The 25,101-nt window shown below is 36.5% G+C and overlaps 1 protein-coding gene across 2 annotated transcripts in view; it reads left to right on the forward strand.

Annotated features, from left to right (window-relative positions):
• ap (apterous) overlaps positions 1-25,101 on the forward strand; it is a 79,093-nt gene that overhangs the window by 21,997 nt on the left and 31,995 nt on the right. Inside the window, exons 2-4 of one of the 2 annotated variants that reach the window (XM_066404128.1) lie at positions 7,416-7,569; positions 7,624-7,825; positions 8,948-9,145. In XM_066404128.1, coding sequence (XP_066260225.1) covers positions 7,416-7,569; positions 7,624-7,825; positions 8,948-9,145 — 554 coding nt within the window. The remainder of the gene's footprint in view (positions 1-7,415; positions 7,570-7,623; positions 7,826-8,947; positions 9,146-25,101) is intronic. The other variant, XM_066404129.1, reaches the window with a different exon arrangement.

Raw genomic sequence — 25,101 nt, forward strand, 5'->3', positions numbered from 1 at the left:
GATAAGAGGACGAAAAGATCACCTGCACGCAGAATCTCGCCTCCTAAACCGATCAATCGTTAACGAAATTTGAAGGCCGAAGATAACCCGGACAAGAAAGGCAGCATTAAGAATTGTAGCAGATAAGCGGCGAATATTGATGTCGCATTAAAAACGGACGCATATTTTATTAAAAAATCGTCCGTTACGAAACGTTTTTTTATCGCTTAATAACTAGCGAGCAACGTTGCCTCATGCCGCGCGACATTTTGCTCCCATTTTTTATCTTATTTATTGACATTATAAAGAAGCCGACTTCATGGCGTGAGTGCGTTTATTTCTCATGTCGAACTCTCTGTAAAAACCAGAATGAAGGCGAACGTCCAAGAGGGAAAAATTACGTAGATGAGTTACACGTTTATATTGAACTAGAATGTCAGCGAAACTTACAAGCAACGACCCAGAAGAAGTGGACGAAGCGTCTTTTAACAATTTTGTCCCCCCTTTTTGGACGACGATAGTCTAATCCGTTGTGGCGAAATCGAAAGGAATGACGTCACCGTGTGTCACCTCTTGCACCGGTGCATGACACATCTCTGGCGGCCACATGAACCTACACGGGCGTTAATACATGGCGGCTTTTTGTCCAGAAAATGGGACCAATTTTAGTAGAGTGCCAATAATCGTGTGCTATGTCCAGATTAATTTTTCACTCGAAACTGGTGAAAACGAGGGTGCGTCGTACAGAAATATCGAAAGAGAACTTTTTTCTTCAAAAGCGGAGGACGAGCCCCAAGCTGATTTTTATTCCGCGTGGTGTAAGAATTATTTCTTTAATAACAAGCAGCGACGTGCTAGTAGTACCGACGCCACTAGCAAGGCTAGTTAGCGCCTAAAAAATTTCAATCAAACACCTCCAGCGGTTGAGCAACAGCTAATAAATTTTATTATTTGAAACCAATTTTGACACCCTGTATTTCAGTTACAGAGTGATTCTCGAATTTAGTTTATATATCAAACTAATATTATTTTCATTGTATAATGCATAGTTAAATTGTCGCAATTGCGAAACTTTGTCAGCAAGATAATTTCCATCGAAATGGCGAAATCAGAGCACAGCATTAATCAATTTCTCCGGAAAAACATGGTTTTGAACACTGTTCTGTTAAAGGGTTTATGCAACTGCTTGATGGATGATCGATGAATCTTCTTGGAAGGTGAAAGAGGTAGTAATGTCCAACAATCGCGATATCGAATTCCCCATAAACCCAACAACTTTAACCTTCATTCGCGTACTATTTAAACCTTAGGCGTAAATTATTATCATGTCGAGGCGACATAAGTTAAAGACGCAAAATACTACGTTACACTTTCGTGTTGCGTGCGGAACGCACCTCTTCGCTCACCAGCGGCGTCTTGCCGGTTCCAACAACCGAGGGGAAGGAATAATTCAGAAGCCCGACTGAAAGAACTTCCTTTCGATGCTGAAGCTCAGAAACTGAAAAATGTTGTTTACGACCTGAAATAATGAGCCTGTCGGAATGGCTGCCGCGTTGAAAATAACGAAAAAATTCGATTTTATTGATGGTAATTGGCAGCTGCGATCAACGCGGTTCAGCGAAGAAGTGGACATTGTTGCAAGCAAGAAGAAAGAAGTAAATTTCTTAATTCATTATTTCCGTAATAATAATTTTGATGTCCTTTGCCCGTTCCGAAGGGAAGTTCAAAAACCACATGTGTGTGTTTTGGGAGCAAATGTTTGTATACTGTGTGCTTCAAATTAGGTCTGCACGGATGAGTGCCTTGAAAACTATAAGAGCTAGAAAAATATTTAAATGGGAAACGTTTTGGGGACTTTACCAGTTGCCTTAACAATGTTCTTAGAGATTTAAGAAACATTTTTAATTCGGAAAATTACATTACTTTTTCGAAAATGGAGGATTTTGGTTTTTGAAAAACAACTTAAAATCGAAAAAACTTAAAATCTTTTTTGAAAAACACATCGATCTGATCATTAAATTCCCGTCAACTTTTCTCCAAAATCACAACGACTTGACTTCTTCATACAGCCCACTAATTTTGTGGCATAATTACTTAAGCCTTTCCTCATTTAACAGTGCATCTGTTAACCATGCTTTTATGGCCCCAATACATCCATCACCAATTCGGAAGACTGTAAAATTGGCGACTAACAATCAGAAAAAATTTAATTTCTGGTGACCGTGCCTTGATATTTTTGTCATAAGACACAGCTGGGCCGCTTTCTTTCGACTTATGATTTCGGATCAAAACGCGTTATGGTTTCACAATCACGTTCGTTCGCTATTTTGGAAGTTCTAATCTTGATTGATAGGCGTCAAAACACGAAACCAGATCCATAATCTGGCCCCCCAAGTTATTGAGAATTTCTGTGTCAGAGGGGCAAGAAGGGAGGATTTTATGATCACGACATCTGTTCTTGTCATCTACGACAAAAATCAGAGATTGCAATGATTTGGGAATGAATCTCGGAATCACGATTTCTTGAACATGATCTTACGAGTATTCAAGAAAATACGAGTCTAGGTATGTTTGACTTTGTTTTCTATGTAATCTGAACTAAACTCCAAAAATTATATTTTTGCCTGCATACTATAGCATGCAGTATCTTCAGGTAATTAAAAATTGAGCACTAAAATTGCAACAGATGCTATCCTACATTCTCCAATCTTGCAGTTATTTATTTTGAAGAGGCATATGTAAATTCGAAGAGTTAGAAGTTGCATAGCACTTCCTTTTCCCAAGGCACTGCTACCATGCGATACTCCATTTGGGTTTTGAATTTTTAGGGACGACCACGAGATAAAGCTGGTAGAGCACACAGCTGCTTTCGCTTTTCGCTCTTAGTTGCTACAATTAAGAGTAAGATCGATTGATGCTTAAAATTTACTTATTTAAAACATTTTCAGATCGTACTCCTAAGCTTTAAAGCTTTCCGGAAATTTATTAACCAATATAAAAGCTTCGTCCCCCAGTCGAATTTTTCCAATATCCACGTCGTCCATACCGTAATTGTACCGTAGGCCTTAAACAAACACGAACGGCGGTACCACTGCCGTTTCATAAGCACGTAATGAGTACCGGCCGGCCGTAAGAGTCGTGCAGTCGTGAGACTGATAGCTGTCAGGGCGAGTGTGCCCCCCGGGGGGCAAAAGGGGCACTAGGAGTACCCAATGGGGTCATGACCTAACCAGCACAAAATATTCTGTTGAATGATCTTTCGATCTGTGTGGCATATTCGAGCGCATGTCGTAAACTGAAATCGTGTGGCGATCGCCTCGGAAAAAAAATCGAAAATTCAATTGGACAATGTGATTTATTGTTGCTCGCTTTGTATTGCAATAAATTATTAGGAAATCTACTTAGAATTTTACAGTAATGCGTTTTTACGGATGTTAGTTCTGTTTATGGGAATACGCAGCTAAGTACTTGTAACACGCCATGGTGCGTGTATATACGCTTCTTCTGGGTTATATTATTATTTCGCTGGAATAAATTAGCTGTTTCTTCAGATGCGGAAAGTACCTGTACGTCTGGTGCTAATCATCCGCCCTATCATCACTTTGGTCAGTGGGCGCTAATGTCAGTAGCTTGCGAGCATTCACTTGGTACTTTAGCGGCTTTAAAAGTTCTCTCTTTAAAATTGAAAAAAAAAAGTGAAAAAACGCGAGAAGCAGGGCGATCTTGCTGGCACCTGTCGCATTTCATAACCGCCGTAAAGTGTTTTGTATTCAAGGTGTTTTGGCACAGATTTGTATTTGCATAAATTTGTCGAACAGGCGCAACGTCGAAATATTAAAACGCAGATGAAACGTCCAGATAAGAAAATCCACTTTTTCAAACCCGCGGCATATGAAAGACGTATTCAAATAGGATCTTTTGGTCAATGGAGATTAAGGTATTTGGGTGACGTGAAAAGACCTTCGAGTGTTTGCGGTAGTACTATGAATATCCGGACTTGGTTGGTTAAGAGTGTATGGGTTTTCAATATATCTGAAGTAGCCAAAGGCGGCGGGAAAGTTTCCAATTGAGACAAGAGGTCATCTCGAGTGGGAAAAATTTTATTAAAGCAAGCTCTTAGATCTCCACCATCTTCCATTAAGATGAGCTTGGTTTCGCTTGAGAAGATCCTTTTGTATAAGAAACGCTTGATTCCTTTAAAATCGTCTAACCATATGAATTTCTTCAACATAAAGCTCATGTTAAGTTCTGCATTTCAAGCATGATAACTCAGCAGAAGTAGGGAAAATTAATTTATTTTTTGTTAAAATTCCACATGAATCTATAGGAATCCATTGCGACATGCAACAGGATTAAAATGAATAAAAAGTTTCAAAGAATAATTAAAGAAATAGAAAAAACCATTTCGAAGGAAGCACAAGTCAAGAACTCTTATTAGTTAAGAAGAACTCGGTTTCAGAAGAATAGATTCATTCAGCAATATCGGCCTGAGCTATCAAGGTTGCTCACGTTATAACATTTCACAGGTTTTCGCGTATGAGTATACAAATCCTACTGTTTTGTATTCAAAATTATTAGTAGAAAAAACCTTGAAATCCTTCAATATTTTCGTGGAACAAATTCAGAAAATGACGTTCAGGTTAGTTTATCGGATAAGTCAAAAGGCGTTGAAGAGATGCAATTTTTGTTATAAAATTTCCTAAGTTTTCAACCTGAACTCATATTTTCAGGAAAAAAAGAATTTGAAAACAATGTTTTTGAAGAATTTCTTAACACATCTCCAAACTTGAAATAGCACACATAATTCATTAAGCAAATCCTCAATTGCCCACTAAAACTGTAACCACTGCTATCATTTCGATAAAACTCTAAACTATTCCCATTTCAAATATTGAAGAAGCAAGAAAACGGTTCGAAGATCTGCAATCCGAGTGCAAAAATGACGACGAGCCGTTGCATAATCCGCAGAACCAACAACAAAAGGACCACTTTGCAGTTGTAAAGCTAAAGTATAGTTCAAACAATCTGATCTTGAAACCCGTTAAATATCTCCTGGGTACTCGAGTCGTACTGCACATGGCACGAGCAGACATACTTTTCCGTTGCTCTTCTTCAGAGAACTAAGTACTGTTTTAATACCATACAGCAAATTTAACTAGATGCAGCGCATATATAAAAATTCTGACTAAAAACATGAGGGTACTAAAATTAATGACCCAGAAGTACTGGTAGTACCGTGCTTCACTTACAAGAAAACATAATGGTCTCCATAGACGTTCTGCATTCCTTCAATTCTAGAATGAAGCTCTAACGACGCGTTATTTATTGAACCATATACCACACATTAAGGCTGCACCCAGGCCAATTTAACACCATATAAGCCGTACACGTTTTTTGCATGACGAGGTATTCCTACACTTTTCTGTTCTAAATAAACAATAGTCTGGCGTCAATAATTAAACGCCGTGTTACGCACGTGACTCGGTGGTACTTCATTTTTATGGTCTGGAAAGCAGTTAAGTTCAAGTAAGTGAGGATAATTGAAATCGGTTTGTGGAAATGGTCGGAAGGATGAAAGCACCTTGGGTGGATGACATATACGTGACACGAAATTACGTTTTTGCACATTAAATCAAATATTTCACAGCATTAAATTTCAAAAATTGATAAGAATTTTTTTGCTTTTTATCACATCTAAAAATCAGGATCTGCCGTTCGAAGAGCAAAAGTATCCCTTTTTAGTATTTAAAAAGTAGAGAAAATAATATTGATTGTTTTGGCGTTTTTCTGTTTAAGCATTGACCAACGGTGGTCAATGCAATTCTTAATAAATTAATGTTTGCTCAAGCATCAGTGGAGTTCCAGCCGGTCTCCATAAGAGAAAATTTTTAATTTAATTTCAAAATATGAAATAATTTGTTATGGTTACTAAAATCAAAGCTGTGCCAATCATTAAGACAAGATACAAACCCTAATCCCAAAAATTGATTACTGATCGTCTCAAAAATAAGGGCGCGCCAAAGATTCCAAATTTAATTTTTTTATAACCCCGATTTAAAAAAGACTTTACATAAAAATATTGAAAAGTTCCTTTCGAATCCCTAGAAGCGTGCAACGCCGCTGATGTATCGTCTCTGATGTAAATTTCAAGTGTACATTTAATCGAATCGTCAGTTTCTCGTTATACACGCGTCTCTACATGATCCAGTAAAGAAAATATAATAGGGCTTTTATAGCACGTGTAAACAAATTGATATTTCTTGACGAAAACCATTGACATACAAATACCCAGGTGGTATCTCGAAATGAATATGATTCCCCTTCAAATGTGCCGTGGGAACCCTGCTTCTAGGCTCCTTCGTGGTTGGCCTTTGACTCACAAGTTATGTTATTGTCATAAACGCTAACGTTTCATCGCTAAAATATTTAGTAAAGTCAATCAAAAATATCGTGTTTAATGAAATTATGTCAATGTACATTCAATTATCCTTCAGCTATTACTTCTTGACACTTTTATAAAAGTGAACTTAAGACATTATGTAAAGTGGCTAAATTGCTTTGAAAATTACGTCGATTAAAAACGCAAAAAATCGAAATACCGATGTGCACTTAAGACATTTTTCTTATGCCCTCGGTATGGCAATATATTAAGTTGTCATGTCAGCTTTGCCTCGCCACAATTGCCATGAATTAGTCTAATTGCCAGCATTAAAATAGAGTTTTTCGAATAGTTCTCAGTTCTGCTTGGTGAAATGATATTTTCAGTTTCCTCTCTTTGATGAAACTATACTTTAATGACCCTAATTTTCCTTTTAGGGTCCCTTTACCCATATAGAAGAAAATGCCCTTGTATGCAAAATCCGTTTTTACAAGCGCGACTTTTTGAGAAGAAATCGTGCCCATTTATCAATCGGAAAAGGAAAAGGAAAAAAGGCCCAACATGTAAGGCGTTCTTATCAAAGGAAATACATGCAGATGAAATCCCAGCTTTACCGAAAGAAAACTGGCAAAAACTAAGACTTTTCTATCACATCCGACTGTAAAAGGATATTTATAACTTAAGCTGTTTACTCGGCGATCTTGTCTAGTAAAAACAAAATTGCCTACTCCTATGGCTGTTCACCAGACGCTTTCAATTATATGCGACAAAAAAGGACTAGTAGAATCTAGGTGCTTCCCAAGTTCGTCTGTTGCCTGAAAAACTGCTCCATATATTAGCATTTCCATTAATATCTTAAGCCCATATAATTACGATACTTAACGATAATTTAGGTTAAGTCTTCGATACAGTCGTTTTAATGTAGCTTCAGCCATGAGATACATAAGGAAAAATAAATCATCTCAATCTTCTTATTGGCGTCTTAAGCTCATGCTCGAGATTATTTTGTATTAAAAAAGCTTCTTAGTCAAAGAGTGAAGGTTACATTTTGTTTCAGCAGCAAAACGAGCGGTACCTGGGACCTGCCTACGATCCGTCTAGGGATTTGTCACCCAACTTGCCCTCATGCGAACCCCAAGTCAAAGGAGAACCCCCGGGGGATATTCAGGGCACCACTGGAACCCAGGATAACAATAATCATAGTGAAAAAAGTAATTATTCAGTTTTCAAAAAACTACAAATTTGTGAATTTTTAATGCTTCTAGTGCACCAATCATGTGGCTCAGAAACCTGCCGCCCCCAAACTAGTCTGCACGATTCTTGCCGAACAACGTCAAACGCACCCCTTCGACCGCCGCAACCAATCACCCCACCGGATCTACGGAGACCTGGCTCTTCGTTTGATCACCACATTCCAAAAATTGAGCCGGACACTACTCCGTCCACTCCTCCAACACCTCCATCCAGGTTAGTTTATTGGGCGTGGTTAAACCTGGAATCAGAGGGATCCCCTGGTTTAAAGTTGGTCTAGTCAATAAAAGTGAATTTAAGTTGGACGGCTTCATTTTTAAAGGATGAGAGTATATGACGTTTGATAATTCTCGTCTGACAAATGCCATGTGAGGATTTCTAATGGCAAAAATATACTAAATTTAGTTCTTATAACAGGGTTATGTACGCTACTGACCTTAAAGAATTCAAAAACTTACTCAGCTTTTTTGATTTAAAGGTTTCAAGTTTCTTTTTCAAATTCCATAATTCCAAAAATTCGGGGACCCCAAGCTGTAAAACTGCGCTAAAAATTTGCAACTGACAGTCCACTTTCATACAATTAAAAAACCCAAAAAACCCTGAAAATTTGCTTTGTACATTCTCGTGCATCAGCACATTAATCAGGGTCGCATCACGGGGGGTTTAGCAGAGGAAAAGCCAAAGTAAACCAGTATTGTTGCGCATGGGAGTTTAAAACGAAAAAAATAATCGATTTTTTCTCCATGAAATCGTATTTGCCTTAATGGGAATGTTATGTTAATATCTTTTCAGGGATGGCTGAACTGTTTAGTTAGTAAATGAGTTATCTATTGAGGTACACATATTTATTTTCAGTTAAAAACCAGAGTCGCATCATGCGAAAATTTAAAGGCGGATAATTACAATTTAGTTTTGTGCCTTAACACGTGTTTGTAACAAAGCTACGCCATTGATTTTCTGAAAATCGATATAATTCAAGGTTTATGACCACTTAGTGATCGACCTGATCTGGTCAACAGATCTATAAGGAGATCACGTTAATTCTATAAGATCTACGAGTATACTTTACAGGCTTGTACTATAAGTTTACACTATAAACCTTATTAATGGATTTGGTAAAAGTAGATCAACCCAATTACAGCTTTGATCAGGATTTGTTTGCCAAGTCGAAATTAATTTTATCCCTGGTGTGAAAAGTTTGTTTTCGGCACTAGTTGAGCCATTCGATTCGGTAATTCCACTCAGGGGCAAAATCGGCTTTAGCTTGGATATTAATTATTGGCTTTATCGAGTGGCAATTAGATTAGTTTTTAATAGATTTTTCTCTGCCTTTTCCAGCTGTGCGGACGAAATAGGTGGAATAGCAATTTGTGCGGGTTGTGGACACAAAATAACGGACAGATACTTTTTACAAGCCGTGGAAAGACGGTGGCACGCCCAATGTTTACAGTGTTGTCAGTGCCGGAATACTTTGGACGGAGATATCACGTGTTTCTCAAGAGACGGCAACATCTACTGCAAAAAAGACTACTATAGGTAAGTTCCAAACAGGACAAAAGAGAGATTATTTTTTGTATTTTTTACGCATAACTGCGTAATGATCCTAATCCTCGACGGTTTCTTCACTGAATACCCGAACCGAATTGTGAAATTACCATATCACCTAGTTAACACTTCAAGTGTGAATTAGATAGATATCAAGGTGCATGTACATATGTATGGACTAACAGAATTTCTCTTTATTATTTAAAATAGCACAACTTTTGGAAGTACGCGTCTTTAAGTGGCGAATTTCGCTTCAAATAGGCTCTCGCAGCAGTTTCGCTACACGTACAAGAACTCTCTGAAAAGCCCCATTCTCAAAGCCATTTTATTCATATGAGTCGATTTTTTTTACGTGCGTATACCTGTTCGAAACAATAAATTATATTGTGAAAACTAATGCGCTTAACTTACGAGTTCTCAAGCTGGTAATCGCCACTATACGCTTTCAATGAGCTATTAATAATGATTAATATATTAAGACACTTTTATAGAGGATTAAATCTGCCGCTTTATTTAAGTCGTCCCGTCCGTCCAGTCAGAGGGAGATTAAAAATATACGCGGTGTACAGTTTTACATGTACTTTTTTCCCTCATTTGTTTAATCACTCTTGTCCCCATCATCTTCTTTAGGCTCAATTTTTTCTGTAGCGAAATGCGTAACGCCTTCGAGCAAAGAAATTCACTTTTTAAGACTTAATCTGGGCAGTTTTGCGAGATCCACTGCGCTCAAATTTAACTCCTTCATCGTAACCTGAAACCAGATTATTGATCAATTTTTCTATGCTCTAAAGTCAGCATCGATGTGGCGTGCAACAAATGAATTATTTTTACACCCTTCATATTCGTATACGTGTTAGTGCAAGTATGCACTGCTTGGTGTTTAAATGTTTTATATGAATAGCAAAATAATAATTTTGTATTCAAGCGTCTTATTAAGAAACCTCTGAAACATGTATGGTGGCATGCAAGTAACGAAGAAGTTGCGGATCCAGGAATTGTGCTATTGAAATGTCTCTCTTTCAGGTCGCCCAAATGCATTAAGATTCCTGCTACAAAACCCCTCGCAAATTGTAATATTGAGCCAATAACCATCGAGAAAAACGATTCTTTTCCTGTCACGATATACACGGTGGCAAAAAATCGCGGCACGACCGCAGTTCAAGATGGCACATTATTGCGGGGACACTGTCTCGATGCCGGATCAAATTTCCTCGAAGTGCATGATTGCGAGAGCCAATCGCCAGCTCCTTTTGTTTGACTTTGTCTCCTGTATATCAGGCCCACACATGGCGCCCGACTGGTACCGGTACCCGAACCAAAACGGCAGATATGCATGCGAAAGTTAATTCCTGCTGCGGGATCGAACGGACATATTGGGTGCCTTAGAAGGTACCTAAAAGTCAGTGACAGATTTTCTCCATTAGCTCAGAACACTTCGTTCATTGACGAAGACCAAAAAGAAGCCAAGATTTTTTTTGAGGCCTAAATGAACGCTCAAAACTAAGAGAAGTCTGGTTGAGACTACTTAAGCTTGTGCCCCATAAGTTGTGGAGCAGGGTTTATTGATCTCCGTCGCAATTTATCCCTTCAAGAATCGCTCTATTAAACTCTATTGAATAGCGTTTAGAATCGTAAGATATTTTTAGATTTGATTGAATTGCAGTGGACAAGTAACATACAAACAAGATCATATTGTATTGTGCCTTTTCGTAGCTTCTTCAATGTTCCTAATACATTAAGACGAATATGTCTTACCCGCAAATCTTCAAAATTGGCCCTATTAATATGTCGCCTTCTCAGTAATAACTTCCGCTGCAAACTAATTGAAACTTTAAAATCGCCCAGGCCGAACAATTATAGCATTAGTAGTCAATAAATTAGGCAAATTTCTCTAAAAATACTCCTAGGCAGACTTCTTGAAACGATTAGAGACAAATTTTGCCCCTTAAATCATACTTGCATTTTATTTGTATACGTTTTAGACTGCAATTTACTGCGCCAGCTCAATGTAAATCACTTTTAGAGTGCTTTAAATGGAAAGGATTCGGATATATTTAGAAGCGGGGAAGATATGCTCAAGTCTTGATGGGAAAACTATTCGATATACAACGTATTCTTTAAATGGAATGGAATGGAAAATGGCAAAATCGATTATTATTTTCAACCGCATCAGAGAGAAACCCCGTTAGTTCTATTATACATATACAGGGTGGCCGCTTCTGAAGACTTTTCCCTGTGCGAAAACCGGTTATCATAAGAACTTCGTAGATCTCCATCACCATCACCACAAGGCAAACAGGATCCGACTCCCATGAGCCAGCACCGGATGGTGCTTAACAGAGGTGTGACTGTGTGGCAATGAGTATCGCCTTGTTCCCGTTTATTTTGTAGTGCTCCTGGTAGAAGAGTGACGGAACTCTTATGACTGGCATTGGTGAACGTCTTATTATCAATAATAGTATTTTTTATACATATAGCTTGCTAAAAGGACAAGGCGAATTCAGTGACCATTAACTCGTAAATGATGCCAATTAAGTTGTAAAATTCTATGCCATCATATTAGAGTTTCTCCCTAATTGATTCGAAATTAGTTATTCAACGTACAAGCCTATTAATGACGACGAATAATAATAGAGACTGTTTAACGCGTAAGCGTCGCCAACGTGTTAATAAAGTGGAGATTATTAATCACTCGTTAATATCCTTGTTAGTTATAACATTTTTCCGTCGACTGCATCTCCAAACACCAAGAGATAAAACGTTTCTACATTTCACTTCAAAATCACTCTAGCCACTCCGAGTAGATTGGCACGTCACTTCTAAGTTGAAAACCCATATGTCGAAAAGTATGACAGTTATAAGTGCTCGACACCGATCATGTGACAAACATAGGCGTTATGATTGGTTAGGTGCAAGCAGTCATGGCCACACTCGTCCGTATCAAACAACCATCAGAATACGCGAAATCGCACGTTAATGAAGAATCAAATTAATCGGGTGATGATTTTATATACAGGATGGATCTTATATAGAACTTTTGCTCTCCCCTAGCTATAAATCTAAACCGAGTTAGAAGGTCGGTTAAATGAGAGGAAGGTTGCTAAAATTAATAATAAACTAAGATTCGATAATGATGCTGCTAAATTTCATTTGGTTTTCGAAATATTGAAAAACTAAATATAAAATATGAGGTCTCGTGTATTTTTAAAGTCAAGTTCAGAATCGGACTGAAAATCTCATACAAAAGTCTGACCATAGCTGTTTTTCAAATGAGACGTCGCAAAATGCACCTTGCGATTGATCGTTGAATTGAGAATATACAGCACTTCCAAAATACGACCAAAAAATGGCAGGTCCGTATTTAGAAATTGGAAGATAGGGGTGGAGGACTCAAAGAAAAAACGACGTATGCCATTGATGGATGTCTTCTTAGGTAAAAAAAAATATTGAAGTAGGAGGAGGAGGAGGAAATTAAAATTACAGTTTTTTGGGTATACTACATAGGCCCAGATGTTCAATCATGATTTAATATCGGTTGACCTAAACCTTGGTGCAGCGAAAAAAATCAACATCATTGTAACATCAACGAATTTCTTAAGAGTCCCAGCAATGTACGAGTTCAACCGAACCAACCTTAAGCCATCATTACACCACCGGGCGTTAGTAATTTCAGTATTTTTTAGATATTGCTTTTAGGGCAATTTGCGTAGGAATTTTCGATGTGAGAACGGTTTGATATACAGCTTAATAGGTTTTCAACTCCGCCATAAAGAAACGTAATCGGAATAAAAGTTCGTGCTTAAAATATTACGCTCGTTTTGCAATTGCTTAGGTATATAAATGAAGAAATAACAATCATCCTGAGAACTTGCCGTTTCACGACATTTTTCTTGTTTCTGTGAGAAATTCCCATTTTATTCGCGTTTTAAAACAAACGTTCACCCAAGTAGGAAAATTTAACAAGGCCTGTTCGTTGCGATAATTTGTTCTGAATGAAAATTGCCTCAAACATGTTAATTTAAGTGTTCATCAGGTTATAGAGGTCACTAGGGAATTGAGATTTTTGTGTACATAATTCATGAACCCGAAAACACAAGTGGGTTCTCATTGGCACTGGTCCTTGACCGCAGGACCGGTTCTAATGACACGATATTAAGTTCACTTTCGGTAAATGGGTCAGGCCCATCTACGAAGTGGACCGGTTCCTTTGGTATTATCTCAAGAAGAATTCCTTGATTGAGTACGACCAGAAAACACAGTAAACCGACCACTGTTGCACTTTTATGAAAAGAAACTTGTAGTAATATTCTTGCTCAATAGTTGTTGCGTACATAGATACATTTAATCAAAGTTATTATGTGAAATCTTGGATAATTTTATTACGGATATTAAAATCCGTGACGTTAATAGGCCATTTTTTAAATAAATTATTTCCAAAAAATTGCGCTAATATCGCTATTAAACTTGTATTTTGATTTTACTACCTATTCGGCTTCCTATTATTAGTCAAATATAATTTATCGCCCCATAAGAAACAAGCTATAAAACGTAAGGATATGGAAAGAAACACATTTATAATGAACTAATAAAATAAATGTTGCCTTGATTAGAAATTAATTATACGGTCAAGATCAAGAGATTGAGTTGGTTGAAATTGGGTCATGTCTGAGCAGCGTTTTATCTAAAATGTTTGTGATCTTGTCCTCCCAAAATGAAGATTAATCTTTAGTGTTAAAATCTATACTGATAAAGCTCCAGTTGAAACTGATTCCTCATTCTTCCAACCGCTATTACGGTACATTTACGATGTAATTCCTACATCATAAAAGACTTATTAGTTAATTTTTTTTTTGTTGAAAGTTGTGAATTTAATAATAATATCATTAATAATTCAAAAAGATACTTTATAGCCTCGCTCTGTTTCCTGATTATGAATAAATCAAAAGTAAATTATACTTTATAGTCGTTGGACTATAAAGTCTCACAAAGTCATATATTAAGTCTCCTTTTCCCAAAAAACAAATTAGAGACTAATGGTTTTCGTTTATTAATTTTATTATTGCTATTTATATTCGCAGATTATTAAAAATCTGTATGGAATCTATATAACGAAAAACGTGTTGATGTGTATTAAAGGAGAAGAAATTCTTTCCATCAGATTAATCTACGGGTTCTGAGTTGTGTGTTTAAATAGGAGTGAACTGAATGCTTCCAGATTCACATATCTAAATACTTAAAATAAATATATACGTGGTTTAAAAGGGCTGATTTTACCATATCGTTACAATAATGGATAACACTGCAACATTGGCAATATACGTAAATTACTGTTTACCCCAGATCAAACAATAAACACAACTTCTCTTCCTTTTCTTTGGGAGAAAAAAAATCAGTTTAATAAACTATAAGAGAGAAAAATGTTATATTTGCCTTGAAACGTGTAGTGGAATATCAAAATGAAAACCGACCATTGAGATGGAAAACAAATAAAATCGACTGGAAGTACAATAGGCCAAAGAGGAAAATGGTTGAAAAGAGAAAATAAGAAATTAATTAAAAAATGATTTAGATTATTTAAATCAATCGAATGTGAAATATTGCAAAGTTCTTCAAATTTAGACACTTATTAAAATACTTTTTCCAATATCTCCATTTCATTAACTTTGGCTGGATATTTTATAGTAAATTCCCATAATATGATAGTCGGGACGAATTAGAAGGGTTCAAGACTCTCGGATTGTCCGGCCAACACTTCCATTGGCCCCGCTGTTCCCGAGTTTTGCCGAAACAACACGAACGAAGTGCGTTAGACGGACATGTCCCAATTCGTCCGCAGGTTAAGTAAACGGCTTGGATAATACTGTTGTAGTTTCTTTTGAAACATTTTCGTATTTGCGCGCCACAGGGAGAGTATATGGTATACTCTAATCTTACTTGTTCCAAGACAGTTTCGAATATATGAAGCGAAGATTTTCAGATAAGAAATAATGTGCTCCATTAAGTCATTTTAAGCAAAAATATCCCCGAAATACCCCGAAGACACTTTGATGGATCGGACACATAACAATTATTCCTCAGAAAGCGGATAAGGAAAAATCTCGAGTCGTTTGGAGAGAAACTGAAATCATTACGTCGAATGGGTCGAAATACCTTGGAGCACGGTAGTGAAAGAAGTTGAACATTAATAATGGACGAGTGCAATTAATCAGAAGTCATATTAAACAGTAGCCCCGCATTTTCTTCGGATACCGTGTCGGCAGACGCGGATTGTTTGAATATCCCCGCAGAGGACGCTGCGAGTCGTGTATTTTGCGGATTCCGCACTTTGTCATGTGGCTAAATTATGGACCGGTCGCAAGGCTGCATGTTTTGCTTACTTTATTAAGAAAACTTTGTCTCACGCTGCGATTTGCCGGTATTTTTCTTGAATTACTTTATATACGACCGAACGGGAGCTGATTTTTTATCCGGATTATTGCCGAGACCGTAGCTCGAACAACGGCCTCTGAGTCCTCTTTTTTTCTACACTTCTGTCTACACCATTAATCTTAAAATTATCAACATTGCAAACTTGTTTCTCTGTATTATCCCAAGATTCTAGTTAGTCGTTTACTGTTACTCGACACCACAGTAATAAAAAAAAACTAGTATCGCGGCAATAATTTAAATTACAACAACATTGTCTAACTACTCCATTCAAAGCTGTGGACGAATTTGGACATAGCCGTCTTACACGTTATTTTCGTGAGGTTTCGCCAATAATCGGATGTATCGCAGCCAATAGCAGTACTCCTCGCATTCTCCGAGTGTTGCGGACACATACTAATTCACCTCAACTTCACATTAAGCAAGGATTTACTAGTCAATGCGAGTACAAGATAGCGATCATATCTTTTTTTAGTAAAAAAATAACGTATTTTGATGTATTTTCTGAAAGAAAATTATGTGATTTTTGAGAATAGTCAATACTGCAACATAATAGTACAGTACTTTACATTAAAAAAATCCTAGCGGCCTTCGTTACCAAGTTATTCGTTCTTAAAGTAAAAAGTTAAAGAAAGTATTTTTGCCATAACTTTCAAAAAATTGTCATGGTAGCAATGAAAGTAAGATGGTTTAAATAACTCATAGTCATACTTATTTTCATATGTCTGCTTTGTAAAGGAGAAGTCAAAATTTCTCATTTAAATCCATTCATTGTTTTAGTGAGTTTACGAAATCATTGTTTTTTCATACTTTTCCTACAAAAAAGGAACACCTTGCTTTAGTTGAAAGAATGATCAATATAAACACCTTGGACTGCAAGACAACAGCTTCGGCAGCATTACCTTCTGCAAGTCCGAACATTAGATGCATATCTGCATACCCCTACTTGCTAAACTCCATGATATTATTGAAATAACTTATGTTGATGACATTGAATGTTAACATGAACATTTTTGATTACTTTAGCTGTAATACATGCCATTTTTTTTATAATAAACTGCTATTTTTGATTTCAAATTATTGACATGTATGTTGCATGTTGATAATAAAATGCAATTTTCTAAAACATGGTATAAGATATCGATTAAATCAAGGTATACCTTTTTTGTAGGAAAATTATGAAAAAATGAGGCTATAAAAAACTGATTTGTCAAACTCACTAAAAAAATGTGAATAAGTTTAAATAAAAAATTTTGACTTCCCCTGTATAAGGAAGATATATGAAACATTTTTTTACATATGAACACCAGTCATAAATTATTTAGACCGCCCAATTTTTATTGTTACCATACCAATTTTTTGAAAATTATAGCAAAAATACTTTCATTAACTTTTTACTTTGAGAGAGAATAACTTGATAACGAAAGCCACTAGGAATTTATTTACACAAAGTAATAGCATTATTTTAGCCTTCTCTATAACCCGTGGAATTTATGACATGATCTTTCCGGATACCCTGTGTAATTGGTCTTTTATGATCTCTTGACTATCTAAATTTTGTTTTTTTTTAAATGGTGGCTGGTGGTTTTTGGAGGAAAGGAGTAATTTTCTGCGAGAAATAATTAAAGTTATAAGTGCCCCATATTACGATACTAATTGCTTGAAATGAATTGCAAATTAATTAAAAATAAAATTCTAAACAGGAAAGTGAGTCTGAAAACATATAAAACCGGATAAGAGTGAAAAGTGTCCTGTCGGATGATGGATACATCGCAGCAAAGATTATTTACTCTTCTTCTCATGTGAGCGTTATGAGATAATATAGAAATACGGTAATAATTGCTTGAAAAGAACAGTAACTTAGTTAAGATATAAGTCGACGAGAAAAGTGAGCTAATAAATTACAAATAACGAATTTAAAATAATTTCAAATTCGTGTGATACCCTGCGGCATTGGGCTCGTCGAATCACCTTCATCGTTTCATCGGATGACGATTGCACGAGAGAGAGGTTTTTAAGGTGTCTTTTGGGTGCGATATCACAATCGTGTAACATAACGTCAACCCATAACCATTAGAAGGGATTTTTTGAATTCTTATTAGGACCATATGGCAACTATATACAAGTGTATGAAAACTGTAATACATTGCTCCTGGAGAAGGCAGTTCCTGTTAGAATTTCACACTAGACACTAAACACCTATAAATATTATATATAACATTATCAACCATCACTACCCATATCCTCGTGCATTTTTACGACTGCCGGTACCACTCCATGTCGATCACATTTTCCAGCCGTTTCCACTTTTTACGGTAAAATTCACCTTTATTAAAGTACCTGATATATTATGACCCTCATATAAGGAAACAATTCCAATTAAACGAAAAAAGACCCCATTGCTTCTGTCTCGTATCGACGGCTTTTTAATTATCGCAGCTAAAAAACCCGATCTCATAAATCATTAATATTTTCCAAAAATTTAGCATTTATGAAACGTTAAATAACAACAATTACCATTGATTTATGCCTGACAAGAAACGCTGCTGAACTCATAAAATATTAAAATATTAATTTAATTAAAATTACTGTAGCCTACACGAAGGTCGTTATTTCATAAAATATCAGCCGTATAAAACGTATTTTTTACTATTGGTTCGCTGTTAATTGTAAAATATGTATTGGTTTACTGGGGATTATTAATAATGGTATAGAAATGCAATTAATTCCCTACCCGAAAAAATGTAGGAAATTTATTGTCGCTTTGGTGCAAACTCATTTATATAAGTTCATAAAACAGAGAACTAATATTACACCTGTCGTTTGGCTCCATGCAAAACGTGCAAGCGTTGCGTGGTTTAAACCGCGTTTATCAAACTCATTTATTATAAAAATACAAAAATTATTAAAGGTACTTAAGGCTACTTAGGGAAAACATTTGAACAAACACGGCTGGGCAATTCAAACACTCAGGAAGTCAAGTCAAACCAAACATTTTAATACTGAAACCTGTTCTGCCGACAAACAATTTTATTATTGCTGGCGCATTTTCGGTAGATCAACAATTTTACTTTCAACGAGAACTACTACACCTTGAGAAGCAGACGGAGAAGAGAATGCCATCGTCATCGTCATCGTCATTTAAACGCTATTTGACAAGCAAAGCTAAATTTCCTTGACAAGTCCTTTGATGTTGCCCACTACTGTGGGGAGACATGAAAGTCGTAAATAGCGAAATTGGTTTTAATGCTTATGTTTGGTTCTGTTATGTATAAGTCAATTTATGTAAAATCGTACAACGTAGGTTTAGGGTTTCAAACAGAACCGCGGTTTTAGCGTTCGGAGGTCGAGTGGGTTTGCTAATTGGTGGTGACATGGGTGTTTCCGAGACGTGATGGTAGTTTGTCAACATTCGCAAATATTGCCAAACAGGTCTGATTTTGGGTCAAAGTTTAGTAAAAACCGAAAAGGATTAGATAATCAGCTCTTTGAAGTGAAACATTCCCCTTTACAACACCTGAAAAACACAAAATACAAATGGTTAACCATAATTAACCAGAACTTGTCATCGAGCTAGTTCAGGTTACAGAAACGAAAAAGATGCTTCACAACCGAGTGTTGATGGATTTTCTACTTTGCTGCATTAGTACAATCGAAAATTCTTTTAACTTTCAGAGTTACATACGACTGCTCTTGCCAAGTTCTATTTGTTTCTTCTTCGAATTTCATCTCCACGAATTTCCGGAAGAATAGCAATTTCGCACTATTCTAGAGCTAATAATTGTTATTAACCACAATGACAAATGTTTGTTTATTCAAGCTCCACGTTTTTCTAACTAGGATTATTGACTTAAATCCTATAAGAATAAAAAAAAATATGTAGTTTTGGGTATCAGCAGTTAATGGAGTCAAATTTTCATGTGGAAAACCATACCTTTCTGTGTGTATTTCCTATAAGATTCATTGTTATAACATTTTTCGAATTCAATCGGTAAATTTTCAAATTTAACATGTTTAGGCTAGCTAAGGAAAGGATTTTTGGATGTATCTATATTTGAAAGTATCGAACTTTGAATATACTCTCAGCATATTAGTAACGATTTTTTAAATGGAAGAGAATGCTTTTTCCTACATTTTCTGCAAATTTCATTGCTGCAAAATCTTTCGCCTTCAATTTGCTAACTTCCAAATTTAATACGTTCGTAACGACGAAGGAGAGGTTTTTTAATTTATTTACATTTAGAGACCTACAACTGGATCTATTGTCGACACACCAATAAGGAATTTTTTATATGTGAAAGACGATACTTTGCTCCATATTTCCTCTAAACTTCATTACTGTAATATTGCTCGATTTAATTCTAAAAATTTCCTAGTCCAACTTTGTAAGTCGCTTTAAGTTTGAACGTTTTATATCGAAAACTCTTCTATCATATTTAAAACATATTTTTTGACATTATTTCAAAATCAGGAAATTATAATTTGTTCAGTTTGTATAATTGTTCAGAACGAAAACTAGACCAATTTACTCGAAAGCGATAAGCCTATTGTACTCGAACGTTTTCGGAAGTATTTGGAAGTTGTGGCACCAATAAAATGTGCAAATCGGTTATTACAATGAAGTGGACGTATATCAACTGGTCGGGGTTTTCCGGGATGTCTTACGTACCAAAACACAGTTTAATTGGACCATTATAGAAATCATCAAACTCCATGTCTGATTTGTTCAAGTCAGTTTAAAAAGAGTTGAAAGTATTTTTCTTTGGTGAAACTAAATGTGTTCGCTGTCACTCTCATTCTCTAAAGCTCAATTCCTGTTGTAAATCCACTGGACCGAAATCCAGGTGCATGTAGAGTGATTATAACAATAACAATCGCTAAGCACAAATTACTGGGTATAAGCTGCGAAACCAGGCAATGTAATATGATGGAAGACCTTAATCCTGCATGCAATGGGTCTGTGTATACGGATTTTCTTGCACTCCTCATCATGCGACGGTTTACTTCCGCTCTTTTCTGGTCGAAATGTGATTTATTGTTGCATCTTCATTGCAAACAAAATCGTGATGAAGGGATTTTCTAGTACCGTTAGAAGTACTGTTTCCCGATTGTGTACAAGTCACAACTTTCAAATGCAAAAATGCCACTCAGACAGATGCATTTTTAATTGACTGGCTTTCAAACACTTAGTTATTATAATAATACTTATGCAAATACCCGTGTATTGTTAATAATACTAATATTGTGTCATACTTCGAGACTTTTCCCAACAATGGCCATTGCGAATGTTGAAATTCCTATTTCGCAGGCCAAAGCAAATAACTCGATTGATTTCAGCATGCTCTTAAGCTGCGTGACATAGAGTTGTGATTTATTGCTTAATTGCTTTGTTTCTCTGACAGCCCTATTATTTTAATTTCCTGCAGATTAAGTTGTTGCTTGTTTACATACACCTGGTGGATTTAGTATTAAAATCACATGAGTTCAATAAAAGCATTTTTCCATTATAACCATGGAATTAAATTTCATCGCAACAGTTATAATAGTAAATCATTCATAATCCGATTACTCGAAAGAAAAAGTAAAGCGATAACATTCAAATTGGGCACGCAATGTAGAAAAATATACATTCCAATAGCATGGAACTGTTAATTAAGAGATGCAATCGTCTCATCCATAACCATAACTTCCTATCAAACAATAAACGGGAATGCGAACAGACCAATAATTAAAATCATGAAGTGAATATATTGGTTTCTAATCAGTAAACCATTACGGATCAGATATTGACCATGCTACCGCGTGTTTCCTAGCTATAAGACGATAAAATCAATGTATATTTCTTGTGTTTACTGAACATTTCGCACGTATGTACTTGCATTATGCCGGTGCTTTAACAGTAATTGCATGTCTCCATTTATACTAATATCCAGCTGGATATTATCACGATTTGTTATTTATAGAGAAGGGCTTAGTTTTGAGCCGAGATTGCTCTTGATTAAACCAGTTTCTGGACTCTCTTACCATACTTGGTTGAATTGCAAGTGCGGTGAATTTTTCTCTCATTATTATCTCCATTATCCCCTCAGGACTATACCCCAGTTCTTCTCACCCCTTATCAGAAATATCGGCATGTTGTGTGGATCCACTATTTTGCAACATTCAGTATTGTCCCTACTTCTGATGTCAGTAAATTTTGCGCGTTGAAATAAGTGTGTTCCCATTTGTCTTGATCCATAACTCACCCCAATTTGTCTTGCTCATTCTATATCAATATTCTATCAGTATGTCATTAGTAATGGTCTGTACCACCCCTTTTCGCTCCACCCATTGATTCATGTTCTTTATAAATGTTTGTGTCCATGCGATATAAGAATTCCTTCCAACTTAATTTCCACTCATTTTGCAGGTTCATTCTCGCCAACGAGTGAAATTCTTGCCCGTTTTCATAGATAGATGATATTACACCTTTCTTTATTAACCTGCAGGTTTGTAGGAGGATTTCGTGAAATCGCCTGTATCGCACTGCATAACATTCATTTTCCGTTTGATCGCAATCGGTCCCCCAACTCTAGTCATTATCGTCTCCAAACCATACTCATCAACCGCTGTGCCTACACTGCTGCCATGGTAATATGATAAGTCATGCTTAGCTCTGTTTAAGTACACTCCCAGGTATTTTCCTTCCTTCTAGCTAACTATAGCTGTGCCTTGAACGTTAACGTGTATAGGTACCTTTAACAAATCGCTTTGCCTGTAGGAGAACTATCTCGTTTTGTTTATGGTCACAGACCCAGGTCTTCCAATGTTTCTTTGATGTTATACACCATGTGGAATATTTGGTATCCCGCTAAGTCCTTAGTTCTTGCCCGAAGGACAATTGTTGTCTGTTCTCAGAACATCGTCGTGATATACATATATTCTATAAGATTGGTCTTAATATGGAGCCTCTGGAACATCTCATGGCACAAAGCCATTTACTTGGCATACATTACATACATGGCATACATTACAGTTTTCCTTGGGATGTTATATTTTCCTGTTTGTGAGGCAAAACATGATTATATTTCTGAAGTAACTACTAATGCTCCTTTTCTCTCACTGCAGGAACTATTTGATCCTATAGTGCCGGACCAAGCGTATTTCCTACGTTTGTCTGTATCATCACGCAACTTACGCGATTCATGCAGTCCGTTTTTCTGATTTTATTTATGATTTTCTTTGCGGAAAAAAAACAGAGTAGAGGTTTGGATGTGTGAATCGCCCTTTTGTTATTTAGAGTCTTGGGGAATATGAACTTATAAAATTCTTAACACACATCAATGCGATAAATCCAAAGATTCAGTCGACAATGGAAATGCAAAAAAGGATGATCCGTTACCTGTCCTAGATGTCAATCTAGAAGACCAAGTGGAAAATTTGGACGGACACACGGTGAACCGAAAACCATCGCACACTGATGGTCATTTAAAGAAGGATCCAGATCATCTTTGGGACCAAAAAAGAAGTTACTTAAACTCTATCTTAAAAAGCGAAATGAAACCAACGAAGCTGAAAAAGAAACTTATGATCATCTGAAAAGGGTATTTGACTAGAGGGATGACAGCAAGCAAGAGTTCAGGAGAGTAATTTGTCAAAGGAATTATGAAGCTGGTGGAAAGAATGTGGAACCCCATGAGAAACGTGAGTTCGCATGTTTCGCGGATTCTCTGCAACTGTGAAAAACCTGATGCCATGAATGCCACGATGATATGAAAGTTGATACGGGCAAATAAAAAAAGAGAAGTAGAGAATCATTCAGTTATCTGAAACGTTTTTCAAATTGCAATAAAGCTGGACATGCTGCTTCGTGCCACCAACACTCTGTCGTCAAACAGCCTCAAAAAATACATAAACATATTTCAACAATTGCAACAACTTTCCTTTGCCTTTATTATTATTGTTATTATTATTATTATTATTATTATTATTATTATTAGTATTACTACTTATTACTATTATTATTAACTACTTGGTGAGATACATAATAAAGTTAGTGAATGACAAATATTTAAAAAAGCACTTTTCAATCAAAAAAGGAATTTCTGAGAAAAGCAAGAATGCTAGCAAATAGAGCAATTCAGAATAAAGCCATCATCATCCTGATGGGACCACTGAACCTGAACCAATCGCCATCGACATGAAAACCTCCACTTTACTGTCCATAAATGTCCTATATATTATTCGCATGACTTCAGTACGATAATAACTAAATCTTCAAGATTTCTGCATATAGAAAGCTAAATTAGGGGGATGGTGGGTAATTTTGAAGACCACCGAAGGGCTAAGAACAATCAAACATGCACATTACGTCACTTTACAATTAATCAGGGCAAGTGACGTCATCGCAACATGTATCTTTCGAAAAGCGATTTTCTGCTGACACGAAATTTCCAACAGGAGCAATTCATCGGAAGATAAGTCTCTCGGCCGGTGGTAAATGGTCAAATCGTGACCATTAGTCGAGATGGGCTAATGTGGCAACGATGGCACGAGAAATGAAGATCCCATAAGCCACTAATTAATTTAGATAACTTTGGGAACAGCTGCGCTCTGAGATAACTCTAGGAAACTAATACCAGCAATGTAAATCAGACCTGAAGCCAAATATGCACTGAATGGAAGAAAAGTTTCTCGGACTGTCGTCCAGTTTAGGTTGAATGGGACGTGGCTGTCAAGGATGAATGGGTTTTGAAGTGAAATAAACTCATCACCAAGATTCCTGAAAGCTCTCATGTAGATGTCCCCATTCGTCAAGTGTGAGCAGGAATTGTGCGACTTTGGCTTAAGCCAAAGTCGCACAATTCGTGAGGTCCGTTGTCGCTGATCATTAATTGCGTATAACATTTATAGCCCACTAAAGATAATCCGAATATCAGTTCTTCGGACGGCTTATTTAGAGCCTAACGAACAGGCGTACCTGTCTCGTAAATGCACTTACAACCGTGACAACATTGTTCCAATTTATTGCAATTTTATGACCCCCGAGCAGCAGGTGATTCTCAGATGATGACAACTAAATCATTTCGTTCCCGTAGGTTATGGAGGCCGAGGCATATTTTAGAGACATAAACTTGCATGGTCCAGTAGGTTTGCAATATTTATATGCCGATGCTGATGGTCGGTAGGATTTTATGTGATGAGTGATTCCAGAAATATAACCAGTAATATACAGGATGATGTTTAAGTTCTGGATTTCAACCTCCCTGCAAGGAAAGCTAAAAAATAAGTGCCTTTTTCAATGAGCACTTTTACGAAATGCCTTATTTTTTTCTACAAAAATATTCAATGAAGTGATACGCGCGCCACTGGTGTAACTGAAAATATTAGAGCCCTTGCCGCATTCAGCATATTATTAAAAATTTCTCTAATGTTGATTATTATCAACGATCCTCTACATTTTTCTATTGAAACCCGTACGCGAATATTGCTTAAAAACGGATCTTATAATTTCAGGAGACTTTTCTTCCATCCAAGAATAC

The sequence above is a fragment of the Euwallacea similis genome, chromosome 33 (genome assembly GCF_039881205.1).
Source record: "Euwallacea similis isolate ESF13 chromosome 33, ESF131.1, whole genome shotgun sequence".
NCBI classification, from domain to species: domain Eukaryota; kingdom Metazoa; phylum Arthropoda; class Insecta; order Coleoptera; family Curculionidae; genus Euwallacea; species Euwallacea similis.